The sequence below is a fragment of the Mastacembelus armatus genome, chromosome 17 (genome assembly GCF_900324485.2).
Source record: "Mastacembelus armatus chromosome 17, fMasArm1.2, whole genome shotgun sequence".
Taxonomy (NCBI): Eukaryota; Metazoa; Chordata; class Actinopteri; order Synbranchiformes; family Mastacembelidae; genus Mastacembelus; species Mastacembelus armatus.
In genome coordinates this window covers 9,991,080-10,008,061 of record NC_046649.1, presented here as the reverse complement: position 1 = coordinate 10,008,061, position 16,982 = coordinate 9,991,080, and the positions used below count along the sequence as shown (strand labels likewise).

General features: G+C 40.9%; 1 protein-coding gene across 3 annotated transcripts; it reads right to left on the bottom strand.

Moving 5' to 3' along the window:
- Window positions 1-3,297: 3,297 nt before the first annotated feature.
- On the bottom strand, window positions 3,298-16,874 carry ccdc18 (coiled-coil domain containing 18). Of its 3 annotated transcripts, none has more exons than XM_026314442.1 (26): window positions 16,444-16,874; window positions 16,219-16,365; window positions 15,866-16,027; window positions 14,978-15,084; window positions 14,578-14,706; window positions 14,279-14,375; window positions 14,046-14,167; window positions 13,579-13,867; window positions 13,260-13,347; window positions 12,635-12,852; window positions 12,433-12,543; window positions 12,008-12,139; window positions 11,661-11,795; window positions 11,450-11,527; window positions 11,214-11,330; window positions 10,801-10,968; window positions 9,926-10,068; window positions 8,907-9,070; window positions 8,503-8,716; window positions 7,521-7,620; window positions 7,268-7,405; window positions 6,495-6,635; window positions 6,059-6,196; window positions 4,882-5,325; window positions 4,065-4,800; window positions 3,298-3,592 (listed from the first exon to the last, which is right to left on the bottom strand). In XM_026314442.1, the coding sequence occupies exons 2-26, from the start codon at window positions 16,273-16,275 to the stop codon at window positions 3,585-3,587; spliced, it is 4,236 nt and encodes a 1,411-aa protein (XP_026170227.1). In that variant the 5' UTR covers window positions 16,276-16,365; window positions 16,444-16,874; the 3' UTR covers window positions 3,298-3,584. The 3 variants fall into 3 exon arrangements, with proteins under 3 accessions (XP_026170227.1, XP_026170228.1, XP_026170226.1); XM_026314443.1 differs by having other exon boundaries at window positions 6,059-6,193; XM_026314441.1 differs by lacking the exon at window positions 3,298-3,592 and having other exon boundaries at window positions 4,033-4,800.
- Between the last annotated feature and the right edge of the window lie 108 nt (window positions 16,875-16,982).

Below are 16,982 nucleotides of genomic sequence, written 5' to 3'. Positions count from 1 at the left end.
ATAAATACACTTGCCTTGCTGCTTTATTGTTGCAATACAGCACAGCACATCAGCCATATGTTTTACTTAATAGACACTGCTGGTGCATTATCAGCTATGGTTAACTCGTGTGGCAGATGGCACATTTCGCCCCCACAGCTCTGGGGCACTTGCACCAGTGTGGTTAATGTCTGCTAGAAGAAAGCGTGGCACACATGCCTGGTCCTGGTTTCTAGCTTTGCAAATGTTCTCTTATGACTTACATGCAGTTTCTACAATCAGACTCCTTCACATGAAACTGGAACAGCTAGAAGCTTCACTGGATGATGCAAAAGCCCTGCAGTCCAACTCGTATTTAAAGGAATTGTTCGCTATTGGAAAGTTGTTTTTTTTTTTTTTTTTAAAACATAGATTGGAAGATTAATATCACTTTCAGAATTGTCTATTTATCATGAAACTACAGCCATCAGCTAGTTAGCTTAACCTTTGCACAGAGACTAGAAATGCAAAAATAGCTACTCTATCCAAAAGTAACCAAAAAGTGCCGACCAGCTCTAAAGGTTACTGATTAACACGATATATCTATTTGTTTAATCTGTATGAGCTGAAGTGTATAAACAACACAGATTGGGGGTTATGTGAGGAAGTATTTCTTAGCTGGGCACACTAACATCTAGTGTCTCCAATGCAGAAAAGCATTTTTTAAAAATCCATTTGGTTATATGTTGATCACGTCTTTATTTTAAGTATTGTTTAAAATAAATACACAGTAAGATATCATCTGCAGAGTATTGTGTTTTTAAACCCACATTAGTTTTCCTGTGGCCTCTTGGAGACTCAGCAACATGTTGTAAACACAGCACTGACATATAATTTCAGCATGTTTGGAAACAGGTTGCTTACTTACACATCAATCAGATATGAAACAACATTTACATATCCCGGACTCCTGTTTCTGGATGAATGTAAATGCTGCATTTACTCTCTTCTAGTTCAGTGAAATATCATATATGAACATTTGAATAAATGACAATTTTTTCTTCAATCAGGAAATCAACACTTCTGCTTTTGTGCACTCTATTTTAGAGACTACAAAAATAAATGTTTTGTATAGAGAGGCATGTTTAATGTAGAAGTATCATTGGCTGTTTGAGATATTATCTCCAGCAAAAAAAAGTTTTAAGGTTTAAAACCTTTATTTATTTAACCCACCTATTTAAAGGCACAGAATAAAAAATTCAAAATATCTTCTACTACTGCCATGGTTTAACTACAATATTGATATATTTATTATAATTATATATATATATAACTTATGTATTACTTAGATTAGACATAATAACAAAATGATTATAATAATGGTTCCTTGTATCACTCTCCAGAGCAGCTCTGAGGTTTAATCACGTGTTACAGGCTTGTTAAATGCTGCAAATGACACAGTGGTTGGTTTCCTGCCAACATACAAGGCTGCCCTTTAATGTTTACATTTCCTATATATATATATATATATATATATATGTTATTTATAGATGTTATTTATAGATGTATTCACGTATAACCATGTTAATGCTGTATGTGGTTGATGTGGACCTCATTTTAATAACAAATACCCTGAGGTTTATCTGTAACATTGCATTAATTAGTCACATGTGTAACATCTGAATCTGAAAGTAATTTAGTATAAGGTAGAAGTATCTTTATTACCCTCCACCACTGTCATACAGTCACTATCAGTGACTACCACTATCAAAAAAAATTTGTGAGTGTTGTGTTTAACCCAGAAAGAAACTGTGAAACACAACAGTCACCATCTGAAATCTCAGCCGCTTAAATACAATACATGGGAACATATTTTTTAACATGTAGCTATAAGCAGACTGGAGTGAAGATTTATGGTACTTAGGAAGTGCCATGGAGGAACTGGAGCCCAGCTACACGGCACGCAATATACCACTGACTGAACCACATCCTCTAAACTAAATGAGGATTTTTAGATTCGCACAAAAATTGAGCAAAAAAAAAAAAGAGAACAGAAACATAGTTTTAAAAGTACAACAGATCGACATGAAATGGCCTAAAAAATAAAACAGAGGAGCATGAAATGATCTGTCAGACTCATGAAAACCTCCTTTTTAGACCTCCCACCCCCACTACATGGGCGCTCAGGACAGGCACTTTGGTTTGCTGACAGATATGATTGCTGTCTTTGTCTCCAGTAGCAAAACACACACACACACACCTCTAACAACCACAGAGACCAGTGTGTAGGAAATGTAAACATTAAAGGGCAGCCTTGTATGTTGGCAGGAAACCAACCACTGTATCATTTGCAGCATTTAACAAGCCTGTAACACGTGATTAAACCTCAGAGCTGCTCTGGAGAGTGATACAAGGAACCATTATTATAATCATTTTGTTATTATGTCTAATCTAAGTAATGTCATAGGCCATAATCTTGAGAGCACAGAGCATAAAAGCCCCCACCAGTCCTCCTGGCAGAAAGAAGGAAAAACTAATATATAAACAAAAACATGATAAAAAAGTTTTGGGAAATCTGCCTATTTTCTTTCTTGCCAAGGGTTGGATGAACTACTGCGAGGGTGCCAGGCAGCAGTAAACTACTTTAAAGGTGCATCTAGTGGTGAGATTGCAGAATGCAACCAGATGAGACCCCCAGTCCAGGCATGAGGGAGGGAACGCTGGCCATTACCTTTAAAACAAAACACAATTCTTCATATTTAAAGGACAGACATGAAGAGTGGCATCAATATTTTCACTGTCCAAGCTACAAAGTAAACAAGCATATTTCCAAATATGCAAAATTACTGCTTTAAATGACCTGGACTAGGATCAAGAGCAAAAACCAGCATGGGATATTCTTGCTTTTGACTAAGCTCCAAGTTGCCCAAGAGAAATGCCACTGACTGTAACTTCAGCCTGAGTCTCTAACTCTGGAGCCAGATACAGATACAGTCTACCTGTGTGTGTTATTAGCAGTTAATATGGGACTAAAAACAGCCTGAAGGGATAAAACCTGTCCTCATTCCACCCACAAATATTTCTTATGTTCTTATTATGGAAGCACATGGGAATGTGCCACATCCAATTTAAACAGCCTGTGTCTGTTAGATTCAGCGTGACCTCCTCCATGAACCGGAGCCAAAGAAAATCCTCTCCTGGACAGGAAGCTGCCAGATTTTCTGGTAACATGACCCCAAAGGCACTAACAGCATGGGAACATCCAAACAGGGCTTCACAACCAGTATGAAGTACGAAAACAGAACAAGTATGAAACATAGCAATAAACCTGCACTTATATTTACTTAAAAACATTTTTATTTGCTTAACTTATTAAAAATGTTGTAAAAAATACATAAATATCTGTTAGCAGAAGATTAAACGAGAAATACAAATGCTACACCTGAATGAAACTAAATCTCAGTGGATCATTAACAGGCTGGAAATGTAAAGGTCATCTCAACTGGACTGGCCATTTTTATTTTCAGACAATATTGCAGCTTGTTAACGTATCTGAGGAGGACGGACTTAATGAGAGGCTCACATCACGATGACAATGTGCACAGCGTCTTCCTTAGCTCTCCTTGTCATCCATCTAAAACAGAACCAAACATGTATCAGTGACCCAGCAATGGAGCTTTCTCATCATTAAATTGATTTCCATAATAAAAGGCTCAGAAAACATATTTTCTCAGTGCTGCTTATTAGGTGATGCAGTCTTACATAAAATCATTTCCTGTCAATGGTACTTTATTTGCATTTTTATTAATTTGTTTACTTTCACTATTAAACATGTACAGATTAAAACAACATGTAGAGGCTGAACCAGTATAATGAGCAAGGAAAAATAACACACATCTGAAAGGCAGCAGATGTATCACATATCAGTTTAGATGACTGTAAACACATTTATACTATGACTTGTGATTATTGGAGCAATTACTATTTTGCGATGTGCTAATTATTCATCATCATCATCTGTACTGCTCATTTCTATGAAGGGCCTCAGGGGGAAGCTGGAGCCAATGTTACCTGAAGTGAGAGGAAGTTTCAGGTCTTTGACATACCTGTGGAGCTCCACAAAGAAGGGTCCTCCTGCATGGCCAACGTCTGATTAACAAACCTCAGCATCCCTGTCAGTGAACTCACATCTACTTCCTCCTGCTCTCCCACCAGAGTGCACACTGACTCCCTCCTCGACTCACTCGTCCACTCAGTGCCTCCATCCTGCATCGAGGTAGCCTCCATGTCTGGGTTTTTGCCATCGTGTTTGTCCACCATGTATGTAAGGGGGTTAAAGGAAAGGTCGGAGGTCGCTGTGGTGTCCACAGTCCTGAGACCCTGCCAGCTGTGGTCCACTGTGTCCGGGAAAGGGGACATAGAGCAGGGGGATGTGTCCCATGACGGCTTGCTCAAAGCCTCCCTCAGTGTGGCCTTCAGGCTCAGAGGAAGGCCCAGGGAGGAGTCAGTGCTGCTGTTCTGCAGCCAATCATGAGTTTGGTGGCTCTCAGGCAGGTGTGGAGCTGAGGTGGGCTGCAGATATGTGTGACCAGGGGGGGATGAGCAAATCTTTTTGTGTGTTGGAGTGTGGAGGCGAGCTGAGTGGGTGTGTGCGGTGGAAGAGACAGTTGTTTGAATCTTTGCAGGGGAGGAAGGAGAAGAGGGGGCAGAAGAAGAGTGGTCTGGGGAGTGAGTGGATCTGTGTAGAGCAGGGAGAGAGAGTGTGTGATTGTACAGGTTTCGGCGATCAGCGGCACGTTCTAGACTAGAGATCCTAGCTTGGAGACGGGTCACCTCGGACTCCTGCAGGAAGAACCAAATAAGATGTTTAGAAGAATTTCCATTACACATCTTTCACTACATTCACATTTGTAAAAACTGCACCTTAATGAGCAGGGACTCTGTGGAATTCTCCATGGACGTTGCAGAGGCGGCTAGCTGAGCCTGGAGCTGGGCAGCCTGGGCTCTGGCTTGATTTAACTGGACAGTGAGTTGCTCCAGCTGAACATGGAGGTGATGGTTCTGGGCACTGGTCTGCTCATGCAGATTACTGTTCTGCTCCAGCTGGGTTTTACTCTGAAGGAGCTGGCTCTTGCTCTGGTGTAACTGTGTTTGGAGGTGATTGACTTGGTTGCGGGTGCGATCCAACTCAGTCTTGGTCTGCTCCAGCTGGGCTTGGGTTTGATCGCACTTGGTTCTGGCTTGATCGAGCTCTTTCTGGCACTGCTGAAGTTTAGTGGAGAGCTGCTCCTGGGAGGAACGCATGGTGGAGGAGATCTGCTCAGAGACTTTGAGTAGCTGGCCTCGAGTCTGCTGCAGAGACTCCAGCTGGGGAAGGAAAGAAAACAGACTGATGAGGCAAATTCAGATTTTTTTTATTTTTTACGTTATATGGATCAGCTATATTTGTTTGACTGATTTCATTAAACTGCTCTCATAAATATAATCCATTATAGAATGATGGTAGCACATGGACAAAGTAAAGAAACAGCACCATTGAAAATATCAGCAAGATCCAAAATGTTGTCAGCTGTATGTGGGGGAGAGGAGTTTAAGTAGAGAAACTGAAAACTGAAAAATTCCTGGGAAAAAAAAAAAAGTTACACTGTGGTTGATGTCTGTAGAAAAAAAAAGAGGAAAAGAAATTAAACAAAGACACAAAGAGGGAACACTAATGAGCAGAGAGCCTGACTCAGAACCCACAAGACTTTTGTTATGTAGATGTAGAAAGACAGACAGACACAGACACAGCATGCTGACAGGCAGGAATTCTGCTGAACAAGTCGAAACATTATTCAGATTTTGATTTTCCGGACGAGTACAATACAATGAAATGCAATATGGTAACAGTATGATGATACTGTCAAATTGCAGCCATTACATAGCAGCTCTGTGGTTCCACACTCATCATTTTTGATGTCATCTGGTTTAAAGTTTAAGGTCTAGTCTTAATACTTCCAAACTTAACTGATCGTTAACTTGTCCCTGTTACAACAGATCAATTGAAGACATAAGATGGAAGACACTGACACCAGTTTTGGAGCCTCAGTAGCTACTGTACCTCCTTGCTGTGCTGCTCCCTCTCCAGGTCGAGCTCCTGCTCCAAAGAGGCCACCATGGTCTGCAGCCTGGCCTCCGACTGCAGCCAGCGTGCCTCCTTTAGAGCGAGCTCCTCCTCCATACCACTCAGCTGGACCTGCTGCAGAGAGCCACACACACCACAGAGAAATCACGAGTGACGCAGTAGTGTGGCAGATGTTCAGAGTGAAAATACCCATTGAAGTTGATTCTTCTATTTACCCTAAACAAGTCATAGAATTTCATAACATATGATTTGTTTTTTGAGGCTTGTATCTACAATTGCTAAAATGTATTTTGTTTTGTAAATCATGCAATACCTGAGACAAAACTCAGTATCTGTCCCTGATTAAGTAACTTAAATTGCACCTCAAGATATACACTGACTAATTTCAAAATGAGAGTTTAAATAACACTACCTTCTCTTTGGTCTGCAGCTTGGTGGCATCTAGTTCTTTGCTCAAAGCCTCACAGTGACGTTGAGTTTCTGCAAAGTCCTGCAGCACAGTCTGAAGTCTCTGTTGAGACACATGCAGCTGTTGGCCAAGCTCCTGGGACTCCTAGAGCACCCACACGTCCACACACACACGTCCACACACACACACGTCCACACACACACACGTCCACACACACACGTCCACACACACACACGTCCACACACACACGTCCACACACACACACGTCCACACACACACACGTCCACACACACACACGTCCACACACACACGTCCACACACACACGTCCACACACACACCCAAGGACATACATTCAAATTGCACTTTATTAGGTTTGCTATAACTAAAGCTAATACAATCTAATATGAAAGTCCTTTTGGTTATTTCAGTGACATTTTAATTCAGTAAAGTAATTCAAAAACACAATGGCATTAACACTGCCTCTTCTTTTAGCTCAGGAGTTCCTTTAAATAATGTTTGAGTTCTATCTTTATCAACACAAATCATTATAAACCATTTTGCAGCAGAATAAATGGCATATTAATGACTGAAGGATATACAATCTTATCCTTTTGGTTGTTACCTTGTTACCTCTGGGATTTTTGATTTAAACGTACAGTTTAAGTGTATTTTCAGTGTTATGGTGCAGTAAAGATATCACTTGGTACTCAATCAACAGCACTTAATAATATATCATCACATATTTTTTCCCTTTTAATCTGTGACTCCTCCTGACCTTCATGTTTCTGCCTTCAAGCTCCTGCTGCGTGTCCCTCAGCTCTCTCTCTTTGGCTTCCAGGCTCTGCTGCAGAGACGCCACCTTCCTCTCCATCTCCTGTTTGTGCTCTCTGATGGCCACGTCAAGCTGTCCCAGCTGAGGACGGGACGACCAGGGAAAGAAAACATGAGTTAAAACCAGACACAATGAGGAGAAAAATGGCTGCATCAGACTTTCTGCAGATTTAATGAAACATGTGTCTGTGCTGTACCAGTTGTGCTCTCTGCTGAAGCTCCCCCTGTCTCTCCTTCAGTGCATTGTCCATGTCTAAGACCTCATGAGTTCTCTCCTCCAGTTCCCTCTGGGTTTCGCTGTAAAACCACAAACACAGAGACACACACTTTTATTGAATAGATTGCTGTATTGATATTTCTCTACTACACAACGTAATTTGGTGAAAAAACACAGAGTGTATTCTGAATGGCAGAAATAATTGTGATTCTCTCAGGGCCAAATAAAAGGAGCATGATTTGAGGACTTTCTGTACAACACATTTTTAGACTGACCTTTGTTTTGAGTATTTACCATGTGACTGTGTGTGGACTTGAACTCATCTCAGGCCTTTTTGTGTACAAAGAGGCTCATGACTATAACCTAGACCATGAAAACTATTATTAAACAGGTACGTTTTATTTTAAAGGGCATTTTCTACATCATGTTTTTGCATGTCACCTGACATAAAAGAGGAACTGCAGGAGTGACATAATGATTAAGTACTTTACACAAGAAAATAATTCATGGACCCATGATTGTACACCCCTTTGAATGCTTGGTGTACAAGAGCAGCACACAGAGTGTTACACAGTTCATGAGTTAAAAATACACACTTTTTACATGTCAGAGCCACTTTTACACAAAATATTTTTACATCACATACAGTACTTGAAAAACCATATTACATGACATATTGCACAAGTTCCACCTTAGATAACAAGTAAAATAGAGAATATAATGAAGAGAAATGTATATCATAGTGGGGGGCAGTGTGTGTGAGGATTTCAGTGGGACACTGGAATGAGGCACATTGACTCTGTGTGTTTGTGAAGCATAAGAACAACATGGTTCAGTTTCAAACGTAGATGGCTCAGCAAAGGATCCTATCTCAGCAACAGCACATGCGTGCTTTCTCCATCCAAGTCTCATCACTTGTCCCTGTGTGCAGAAGAATATTTCACATGAGGGCATATCCTCACCTAAGCTGGACAGTCAGTTTTTCCACAGAAGCTTCCCGCTCATCTGCGATGGTTTGCGTTCTTTGCAGAACATCCTTGAGTTCATGGAGTTGCTTCAGAGTATCAACCAGTTCTCCCCGCACTGCCTGCAGCTGTCCCTCCAACGTCTGGACACGCTGGACGCAGTTGAGCTGATCGGCCTCGCAGCGATGGAGCTTCTCCTCTAGATCTGCGACTGGGAGGGTGAGAAGAGCAGCAAAAGTAAGTAAGACCAAAAACAAGACAGAAACCTAAAGCATGAAACAAACGAGAACTGAGAGCTAATTCGGTACAATGTGTTTTTTCTCTGCAAGAAATAAATATAAATGAAAATAACTGACATTAAAATCTGCTGCACTATGCAGATTATTAATTACAAGTTATACCCATGTCACTCTTGCTGTCAAGTTGACTCTTCATGTGTTGCAGCCTCTCCTCCATGTGGCTGATCTGAGAGGTTTTGACAGAGACGTCCCTTCTCAGACGCTGCACCTCTGACTCTTTTGACACTAGCTCCCCTTGACACTTTGTCATCTCTGTTGTCAGATGGCTGCAATGAGATATAATGAGAAAACACACATACAGCTATAAGCAGTGCAATTTCACAGAAAAATTAATATTAAAAAAACCTGAAAGTGCGTTTTCAGACAATCAGCTGCCATGAAAAAGAAACACACCACACAAGCAGGGTACACACACTGCACTGCACAGTTGGGGGACGTGCAACATGTAAAGCCCCCACACACATGAATCACACTCCCACCTTAATGTGAGCAGGGCTCCCATTGTCGTCTTAGAGCGAGCTGGAGAGAAGGAAGAGCCTACAGAACTGCCAGAGAAGCTAAATGAAGCTAAGCAAACATGTCTTTTGACAAATAAGCATGCTATTCCTTTGGAGCGTAGAATAACTTTAAACAAATGGGAAAACAAAAAGGCAACTGCTAAAAAGCTGTGCAGACTGAAGTTACTCCCTGATATCAGGCTTCTGTTTCCCATTCTCCAAGAAGTGAGATTCCCATTTATATAGACATATGCCTACAGACAAATGGGATGTGGTGTAATCATAAGACTATTGGCACATTTACTTAATAGGCTCTGTAAAAAAAACAAAAAAAAACAAACGCTCCATAGAAACAGCTTTAAACAGGAGAGCAACACTGTATGCTGGGAGACTACCATTCAATGAAACCAGAATAATTCAAAATAGTTTGGTCAGTATGTTATGTGTTTGAGTAATTTTGTTACACTAATGTAATTTTATTCAGTCAACAGCCACAAACATCATTAAGATTATTTTTGGATTAACTAAATTCACAGTTTTATAATCTCAGAACTTGGGACTTTCTGTTTTCTGTCTTCTTCCCAAAAGTGAATCTAAAGTCTGTGTGTGTACAGATGATCTTACGCGACAGATTGTGAGAGTTTGGTGTTCTGCTGGTTCATCTCCTGCAGGGTTTTGTCTCTCTCCTCAGCATCCTGCTCTCTGTTCCTCACCTCATCCTGTAGGGAGGCCCGGCTTCGTTCCAGCTGCTGCTCCAGACTGGAAACCTACGGACAGACAGGATCCATTTTCATATTCCTCAGACATGAAAATGAACAGGACGTCCATTTGATTTTCTTTTTACAGTACCTGCTACTTAAAACAACAAAGATCTTATTATTTCCATTCCTGAAGGCCACTTATTTTTTTTGTTCATTACACAGGTCAAACCTTCATGTATAAAGTGGCTCCGTGTTACTGATCCCATAAAGTTTTGCTCACTTAATGGAGAACATTGTTCTCTTTTTTATCTAGGGCAGAAAACAGAAGCAACAGCCAAAATGTTCTGAGCTAGAACTAAAATTACAAGCTCAAATTACTGTTTCCCTCAGGCAACAACACAAATTCAGTGACATTTGCAGGATGTAGCAGTAGGTTTTTGCAAATTTGCCCTCAGAAGGCCTAAAGATTTCAGGTTCAACATGAAACCATTAGTTTTGGGTAAGTGATTAACTGAAAACATATATACACATACACATATATATATATATATATATATATCACTATATATAAACTACTAATATTATTAGGGTCTAGTTTAAAAGCATTTATTAATATATTATATATAAAAATGCAGACATTTTGGATAAAAACATACTGTAATTCAACAATCAAACTGAGTCATTCAGAGTCACATAATTGGATAAAAAATACAATAAGAAAATAAAAACTGCTGATTCAGGTGTAGGTTTCCTTGCTATCATGGTATTTGACCAAGCTTTGGGTTGTTTCTGACCGACCTGTTTCTGCAGCTGGCTCTGGCTCTCCTCTAGTTCAGAGATGCGTGCAGTGCTCTCAGTCAGCATGGTTTGCTGCTGTTGGAGAGAAAGCTGTAGCTGCAGGTTCTGCTCACTGGAGCTCTGACAAACCAGGCTGGTACCGCGGAGCTTCTCCTGCAGAGAGACAACCTAAAGACAAAAGGACAGGGGACACTATAAGCAACCTTGGACTACAATAGAAGACTACACAACTTCTGTGAAGTGGTAACAACTCCACCAAAATAAGACTCTGATAGGGGCCACAAGCTGGCCTGGAGCATTTAACATCGTTGTCTTTTTTTTTCTGCTCTGGTGGGCAGGCTGCCGCACCGAATGAATAGTCGGGACAACACTGCAAGGTTTACAAAGCCATCTCACTGTATACAACACAGCACCTTTTCATTGTTTATCTGCAGCTCCCTCTCATAATTCTGCTTTGTCTCCTCCATCTGCTGCAGGTATGAGTCCAGTTCTTCTCTACACACCGACAGACACGACTGTAGCTCACACACCTTCACGTAGAGACAGATATCGTGGATGGTAAATAGTGCTCGTTTTGGTGGAATATGTTTATTTATAGTTAGATCTGGAGGGCTATTTGTGTGAGCGCAAACCTGATTTTTGTACAAACCTTTGTGGCAGACTGAGCCGCCTGCTCTTTCAAATTCTGCAGCAGCTCTTCATTGTGTCTCACTACGACTTGCTTCTCCTGAAATTACATCAAAATTAAAATTGCTCACATATAAACAGTTCAGCCTATACTGTACTGGGGTAATCTTTGGTTGAATTTAGGTCTGAAATGGTTGTTGTGCCTCACATAAGATAAATTATTTTAGTCCTACCTCTGTGAGCTGGTCCACAAAGGTCTGCAGCAGGAGAGCTTTTTTCTGTGCCTCATCTCGCTCCCTCTGAAGTAAACTCAGCACCTGCTCCATCTCCAACACTCGAGACTGACTCTCTTCAACAGACAACTGCAACTGCAGAAGAGAAAGAAAAAAACACTATTAACTTTTCAGGACTTTTACTTCTGAAAAGGTTTTGCTAGTAGAAATTCTCTAGGTACGAATGATCTTAAATCATATTTGACAGGTATGACTTTATGGCTGACGAAACAAAGTTTGGTTCAGTGGAACACATATGAAATGTGGACGCTCAGAGAGAAAGTGGGATGGAAAAAATTGTAGATCACCATTTCTATTCTGTGCTGCTGCTCCATGCATTGCTGAGAATGTGATTTTTTACAATTGTCCAACGACTGCTGGTAGTCTCTTTGCTTTTTGGCCATCAGTGACTGGTAATGCTGAAGAGTGCTGGTCTTCTCCTGTAATTAGATATAGGAATGTGTTAAAGCGAAAGAATGCCATAAATAAGGCAAATATAAGGGAAGAAGTGTATTGTTGTGTTGAAAGCTAAAGCTAGCTGACAGAATACATTTAGAAAGTGTAAATATCACTCGTGACCATGTGAAAAGACTGAACTGTAACCAAACTCCACTGCTTTTGTTAGGTGTCCAGGTGTATTCAAACACAAACTGACCAGAACTTACTAGAAGCCCAGTAATGTCAGTAGGATAAAAAGAGAAACAGGACAAAAACATGTCTGTATGTGTTTTACCAGGAGCTGATTCTCCAGCTCAGTGTTCTTCAGTGCAGCCTGACTATAGGCTGAAGTTTTCTCCTGTAACTGTTTCTCAAGGGCAGCCACACGTGCACTTTTCTTCTTCAACTGAGGTGCAACACAGAAAAAAACAAAAATTACTTCTAAGCTCAACAAGAACCAATAATTATTGCACAAGCTTTGAAAAATAAGAAGTTACCTCTTTCTCTGTGTCAGTGGCTTGGCTGACTTTGTCCAGCAGCTCAGTGTGGAGGCTCTGGTAGTGAGAGGCTCTCTGGGCCATGGCGCTTTGCAGGGAGGAGATCTCTTCTTGGGCTCGGCTCAGGCGCTCCTGAAGTCGGTCAACCAGGCTCTTCTGTTTATTCCGCCCAGCCTCCATGGACTGCAGCACCCGCAGCAGCTGCTGGTATCCTTCTCCTGCAAGGAGCAATGAGAAAGGTTAGGACTGGAATGCTTCAATTCCTTATGTCATATCCACCATATCATCACATATACCTGTCATCCAATGCCATTTTGCTGTGCAATTAATCTTAATTTTTTTTTTTTTTTTTTTTTTTTTTTTTTAAAAAGGGCAGGTCCCAAATGTTCACCTATTTGAATAAGGGGCCACACAAGTCAAAAAAAAGGAAGCAGAATAGGTCTCTAACTAAATAAGGCTTAAAAAAATTGAAAAGTTATTTAATTCAGAAAAAAAAAATGGTAGAAAACATCTTTCTCTCACCTAGAAAACAAATCAAACAAATTAAGGTAAGCACATTTTGAATCTTTCATCTCTGTTCAAAGAAACAGAAAACACAGGATGTAGTAAAGGTTTGTTAGCATACCAGGATTTAGCTTCAGCAGGTGTGCAGTTCCAGAATAGTCCACTGGGGGCAACATGCAGGGCCTGGCGCAGAGTGGCCCTACAGCATCCTGAAGTGAAAAAATGAAATATGACAAGAGAACCCACAACATTTCTTGCACAAGATCAGATGTATATGGCTATATGTTTTCTACAGGTGCTGTGTCACCAAACAAATGAACTAATGATGTAACAATCCCTTGGGTTAAACATTGTGAAAGACATGACAACATGAGAGACATGACAAAATCATGTGACCTAAACACATGACAATCATAGTGCATGTATCAATGTCTCCGGACCTCACGTAGATGCAGCAGGGCCAGTATGGCTTCCAGGCTCACCAGTTCCCCCTGGCTCTGCTGAGCGTCTCTGTGGCTCCGGGCCAACCTTTGCTCCTGGTTCTGGGTCAGAGTCCGCAGGTCTTCCAGCTCCCTGCGCAGAGAGGCCAGCTCCCTGCACTCTGCTCCCCGTTCCACAAGCTGCTGTTCCAGATGTAATGCTCGTCGTCCAGCCTCCTCCAGCTGAGCCTGGAGGTGTGAGCGCTCAGCAGCCAAACATTTGGCCTCTCTCACCTCCACCTTCAGCTGGCTGAAGAAACATCAGGGATTGTTAACAATTAACCAAAGCATTCAAAGTTATTTCTACGGAAAGAATAAATTGCTGATGACAAATTATATCAATTGCTTTTTTATTCAATTGCCTACATGCAAATAATAAAAGAACTGAGGACAGGAAGATGAAATGAAGCAATTACTCTCATGTGTACCTGACAGTTTGGCTTTGTTCGGCTTTCTCTTTCTCCAACACAGTGCACTTTATTTCCAACTCTTCTTTTTCTCTGTCACACTCAATAAGGCTCTCTTTTAGTTTGCTCTCACTCTCCAACACCTTTAAAACACAAATCAAAAGTCATTTTTGCCATCAAACTACCAACTAGCCAAAATGTGTTATTTTAACACATAATAAAATATTTATATGATTAAACTCAAATAAATGTACCTTCTGCAGTTTTATGGAAACTGTAGCCTTGTAGTCTTTGAAAGCTTCTTTGAGTTTCTCTGCATTTTGAAGCGCTTGGTTCCTTTGTTGCTCAGCCCTGAGGTAGATTATGCAATAAGAACTAAAGCAATTATGTTAAAACATTAAATATCTTATTAGAATTCAGCTTCAGGCTCAATTCAAGCTGACACTGTAGCAGATCAGTTTCATAAGGCGTTCATGTGGCTTCCCACAACAGAAGAACTGCGATGAATTCTAAACTTTAGTCTAATTAAATGAAATCATGGGCAAATCTCTACCGTTTTCCTAGTGCTGTCCTGTTGTCCAGCTCCTCTCTGAGCACACCCAGCTTTTCAGTGAGAGTCGCCACCATAATGTCACTGTGAGCTACTGCCTCCTGGCTACACTGGGCCCTCAGCTCGGCTGCCCTGGGAAACACAGAGGACAAGTCAGGATATTAATGCTAGGTTCAACTAGAGGTTCTTCTACTAGTTTTAAGGGAGTGTTTTAATGTGAAGGTAAATTATTAAAAGGTAAAATCCACTAGAGGTATTGACAGGAAGTGCCAACAGTCTGAACAACAGACTATACCCCACGGCACGTTGCATAACCTTTACAGCACTTCAGCACCCAGTGTATATAAATAGGCACTGCAATGAGAAAAGCAGCAACATCTGCTAAAGTTAGTGATGAGGTTACCTTAGTTCTTTGGCTTGAGCCCCCAGCTCTAATTCAAGCTCACGAATCTGTTCACTCATGACTGCCACATGGTTTTTAACCCCAACCCTAGGGCCTGTGAGGTGAACCTGAATTAAAAAAAAGAAAAAAAAAGTATATAGTCCTGTCCATAGGTATTTGAATTTTTTGTTCTTCAGGCCTGTTAAATTAAAAAAAACCACATACTACCATGTCTCAACTTTCATTTGAGCATCAATTTAGAAAGAACTGTGTGAGAGAAAAAGCACTTTTAACACATTGTACTGAAAGTTTAAGGGTTTATAATTAACACAAAGTAACAAAATTATCATTTAACAATCATTTAACATTTTGTGGAAAACCCTTTGCAGTCAGTCACTGCTTGTAGTCTTTGACCCAAGTTATTATGTCACACTTGCATCAAATTGGCTTTGACACAGCCTTAAAAAAACATTGTAGAGCATGTTTAAAAGTGATCAGCTCTCATAATACAAGAATTATTGAACCAATATAACAATAAACAAACCATTTATATTTTGACTAACTCTTCGATCATGGCCTCAGATTTACTCCACAAATACTGAACATAAGTAATATCCCAGATCTATCCAGAAGATGTCACCATTTTTTTTCCAAATGTGTTGAAATGGTGAACTATTTTCAACACAACTGCTTCATAATGATCCTGAGCTTAATTTTCCCAATCACTTGCTAATACTTAAAGTTTATAGTATGTTTTTTTTAATTTATATCTTTTTATATTTCTTATTATTGATAGATTTCAAATAAAGCAACAACAGACAAATTCTCCTTGCACACAAAGATGAAGCACAAATATACAGTGTTTTAAAATTACAAATAACAAAATCCATGTAGGGATGACTGCAATACCTGAGACTTGGATGAGGACAATTCATATCGCAGAGCATCCAGGTCACTCATGAGCTGCTCATCCTGCGTGGTCAGACAGGCGTTCTCCTGGCGCACACAGCCCGCCTTCTTTCTCAAAGAAATGGACTCCATCTCTATAGACCTGCCTTTGACTGAGGCAGACTTAAGACAGATGTGGATGACAGATGTGAGTTTTGCAGTGGAGTGTATAGTCATGTTTAATCTGCCTTTCAGTTATAAAATTAAACTTGCTTAATTCACCCATCCACTGATGTTGTGGTAGCAAGTACCGTTTCACTACACAGGAACACAAACAGCATAGATGGTTCACTTAACAAGACCTTCTCTCTCACCATAGAGTTGGAGGAAGGTGGGCTGAGACTGCCAGCAACTGCACGTCTCTCGGCCATCCCACTCAGACTGAGACACCCTGGCCGGAGCAGAGGAACATCAGGAATCAGCTGGTGGTCACCATTACCCCGAGACTGTAAACGGAGGGGCTGGAAACAAATCAAGAGATGAGGACAGGAAAGTCAAACAGAGCATTGTCCTACCTAAGCTGTCAGAGGTTAGCTCACCTCAGGTCCTGCCTCCTGCTACACTGATGGGAGCGTGTCCACTGGCCTCGACCTGCTGGGGCTGTCTTTCAGTTGTTCAACCAACATGTCCAACTCGAACAGACAGTTGGGAAGGTACAGAAAGTGCACAACTCACTCTTCAATACATGGTCAGCTAATTCTCAGACATGCGATTAAAGAGAAGAAAGGTGGACTAGCTAGCACAGCGACGTAAACAAAGATGATCAACAGGTGGCTAACTAGGTTACCTTATCGCTGTTTTTACAGTAAACGCTTTCAAACGACCGGAGAGACGATGTTTGTGCTTTGAATGAAATACTAACTTTGTTGTCCAAGCGCCGAGAAAGCATGGAAACGTGTATTTGTTACTTCTAGATGAAAATATTTTCGGAACAGACGCAGCTAAAAGTGAAGCACCCTGAGCGTTTGTATTTGTAGTCTCCGCCCACTTTCCAATAACGCGTTTTTTGATTGGACCAGCTGAAGCTGTGCGTGAGCTGATTGGTGGAGAGCGTTGTCAACGGCAGTGACCGCGAACA

Excerpts from the sequence above, each read along its gene's own strand:
- ccdc18 (XM_026314441.1), bottom strand. The coding sequence starts at position 16,275 with ATGGCCGAGAGACGTGCAGTTGCTGGCAGTCTCAGCCCACCTTCCTCC. Across the intron at positions 14,376-14,577 it reads AGGACAGCACTAGGAAAACG|GGCTGAGCAACAAAGGAACC; the intron begins GTAGAGATTTGC and ends AATCTACCTCAG. Across the intron at positions 10,969-11,213 it reads TGCAGATAAACAATGAAAAG|GTTGTCTCTCTGCAGGAGAA; the intron begins GTGCTGTGTTGT and ends TTTTGTCTTTAG.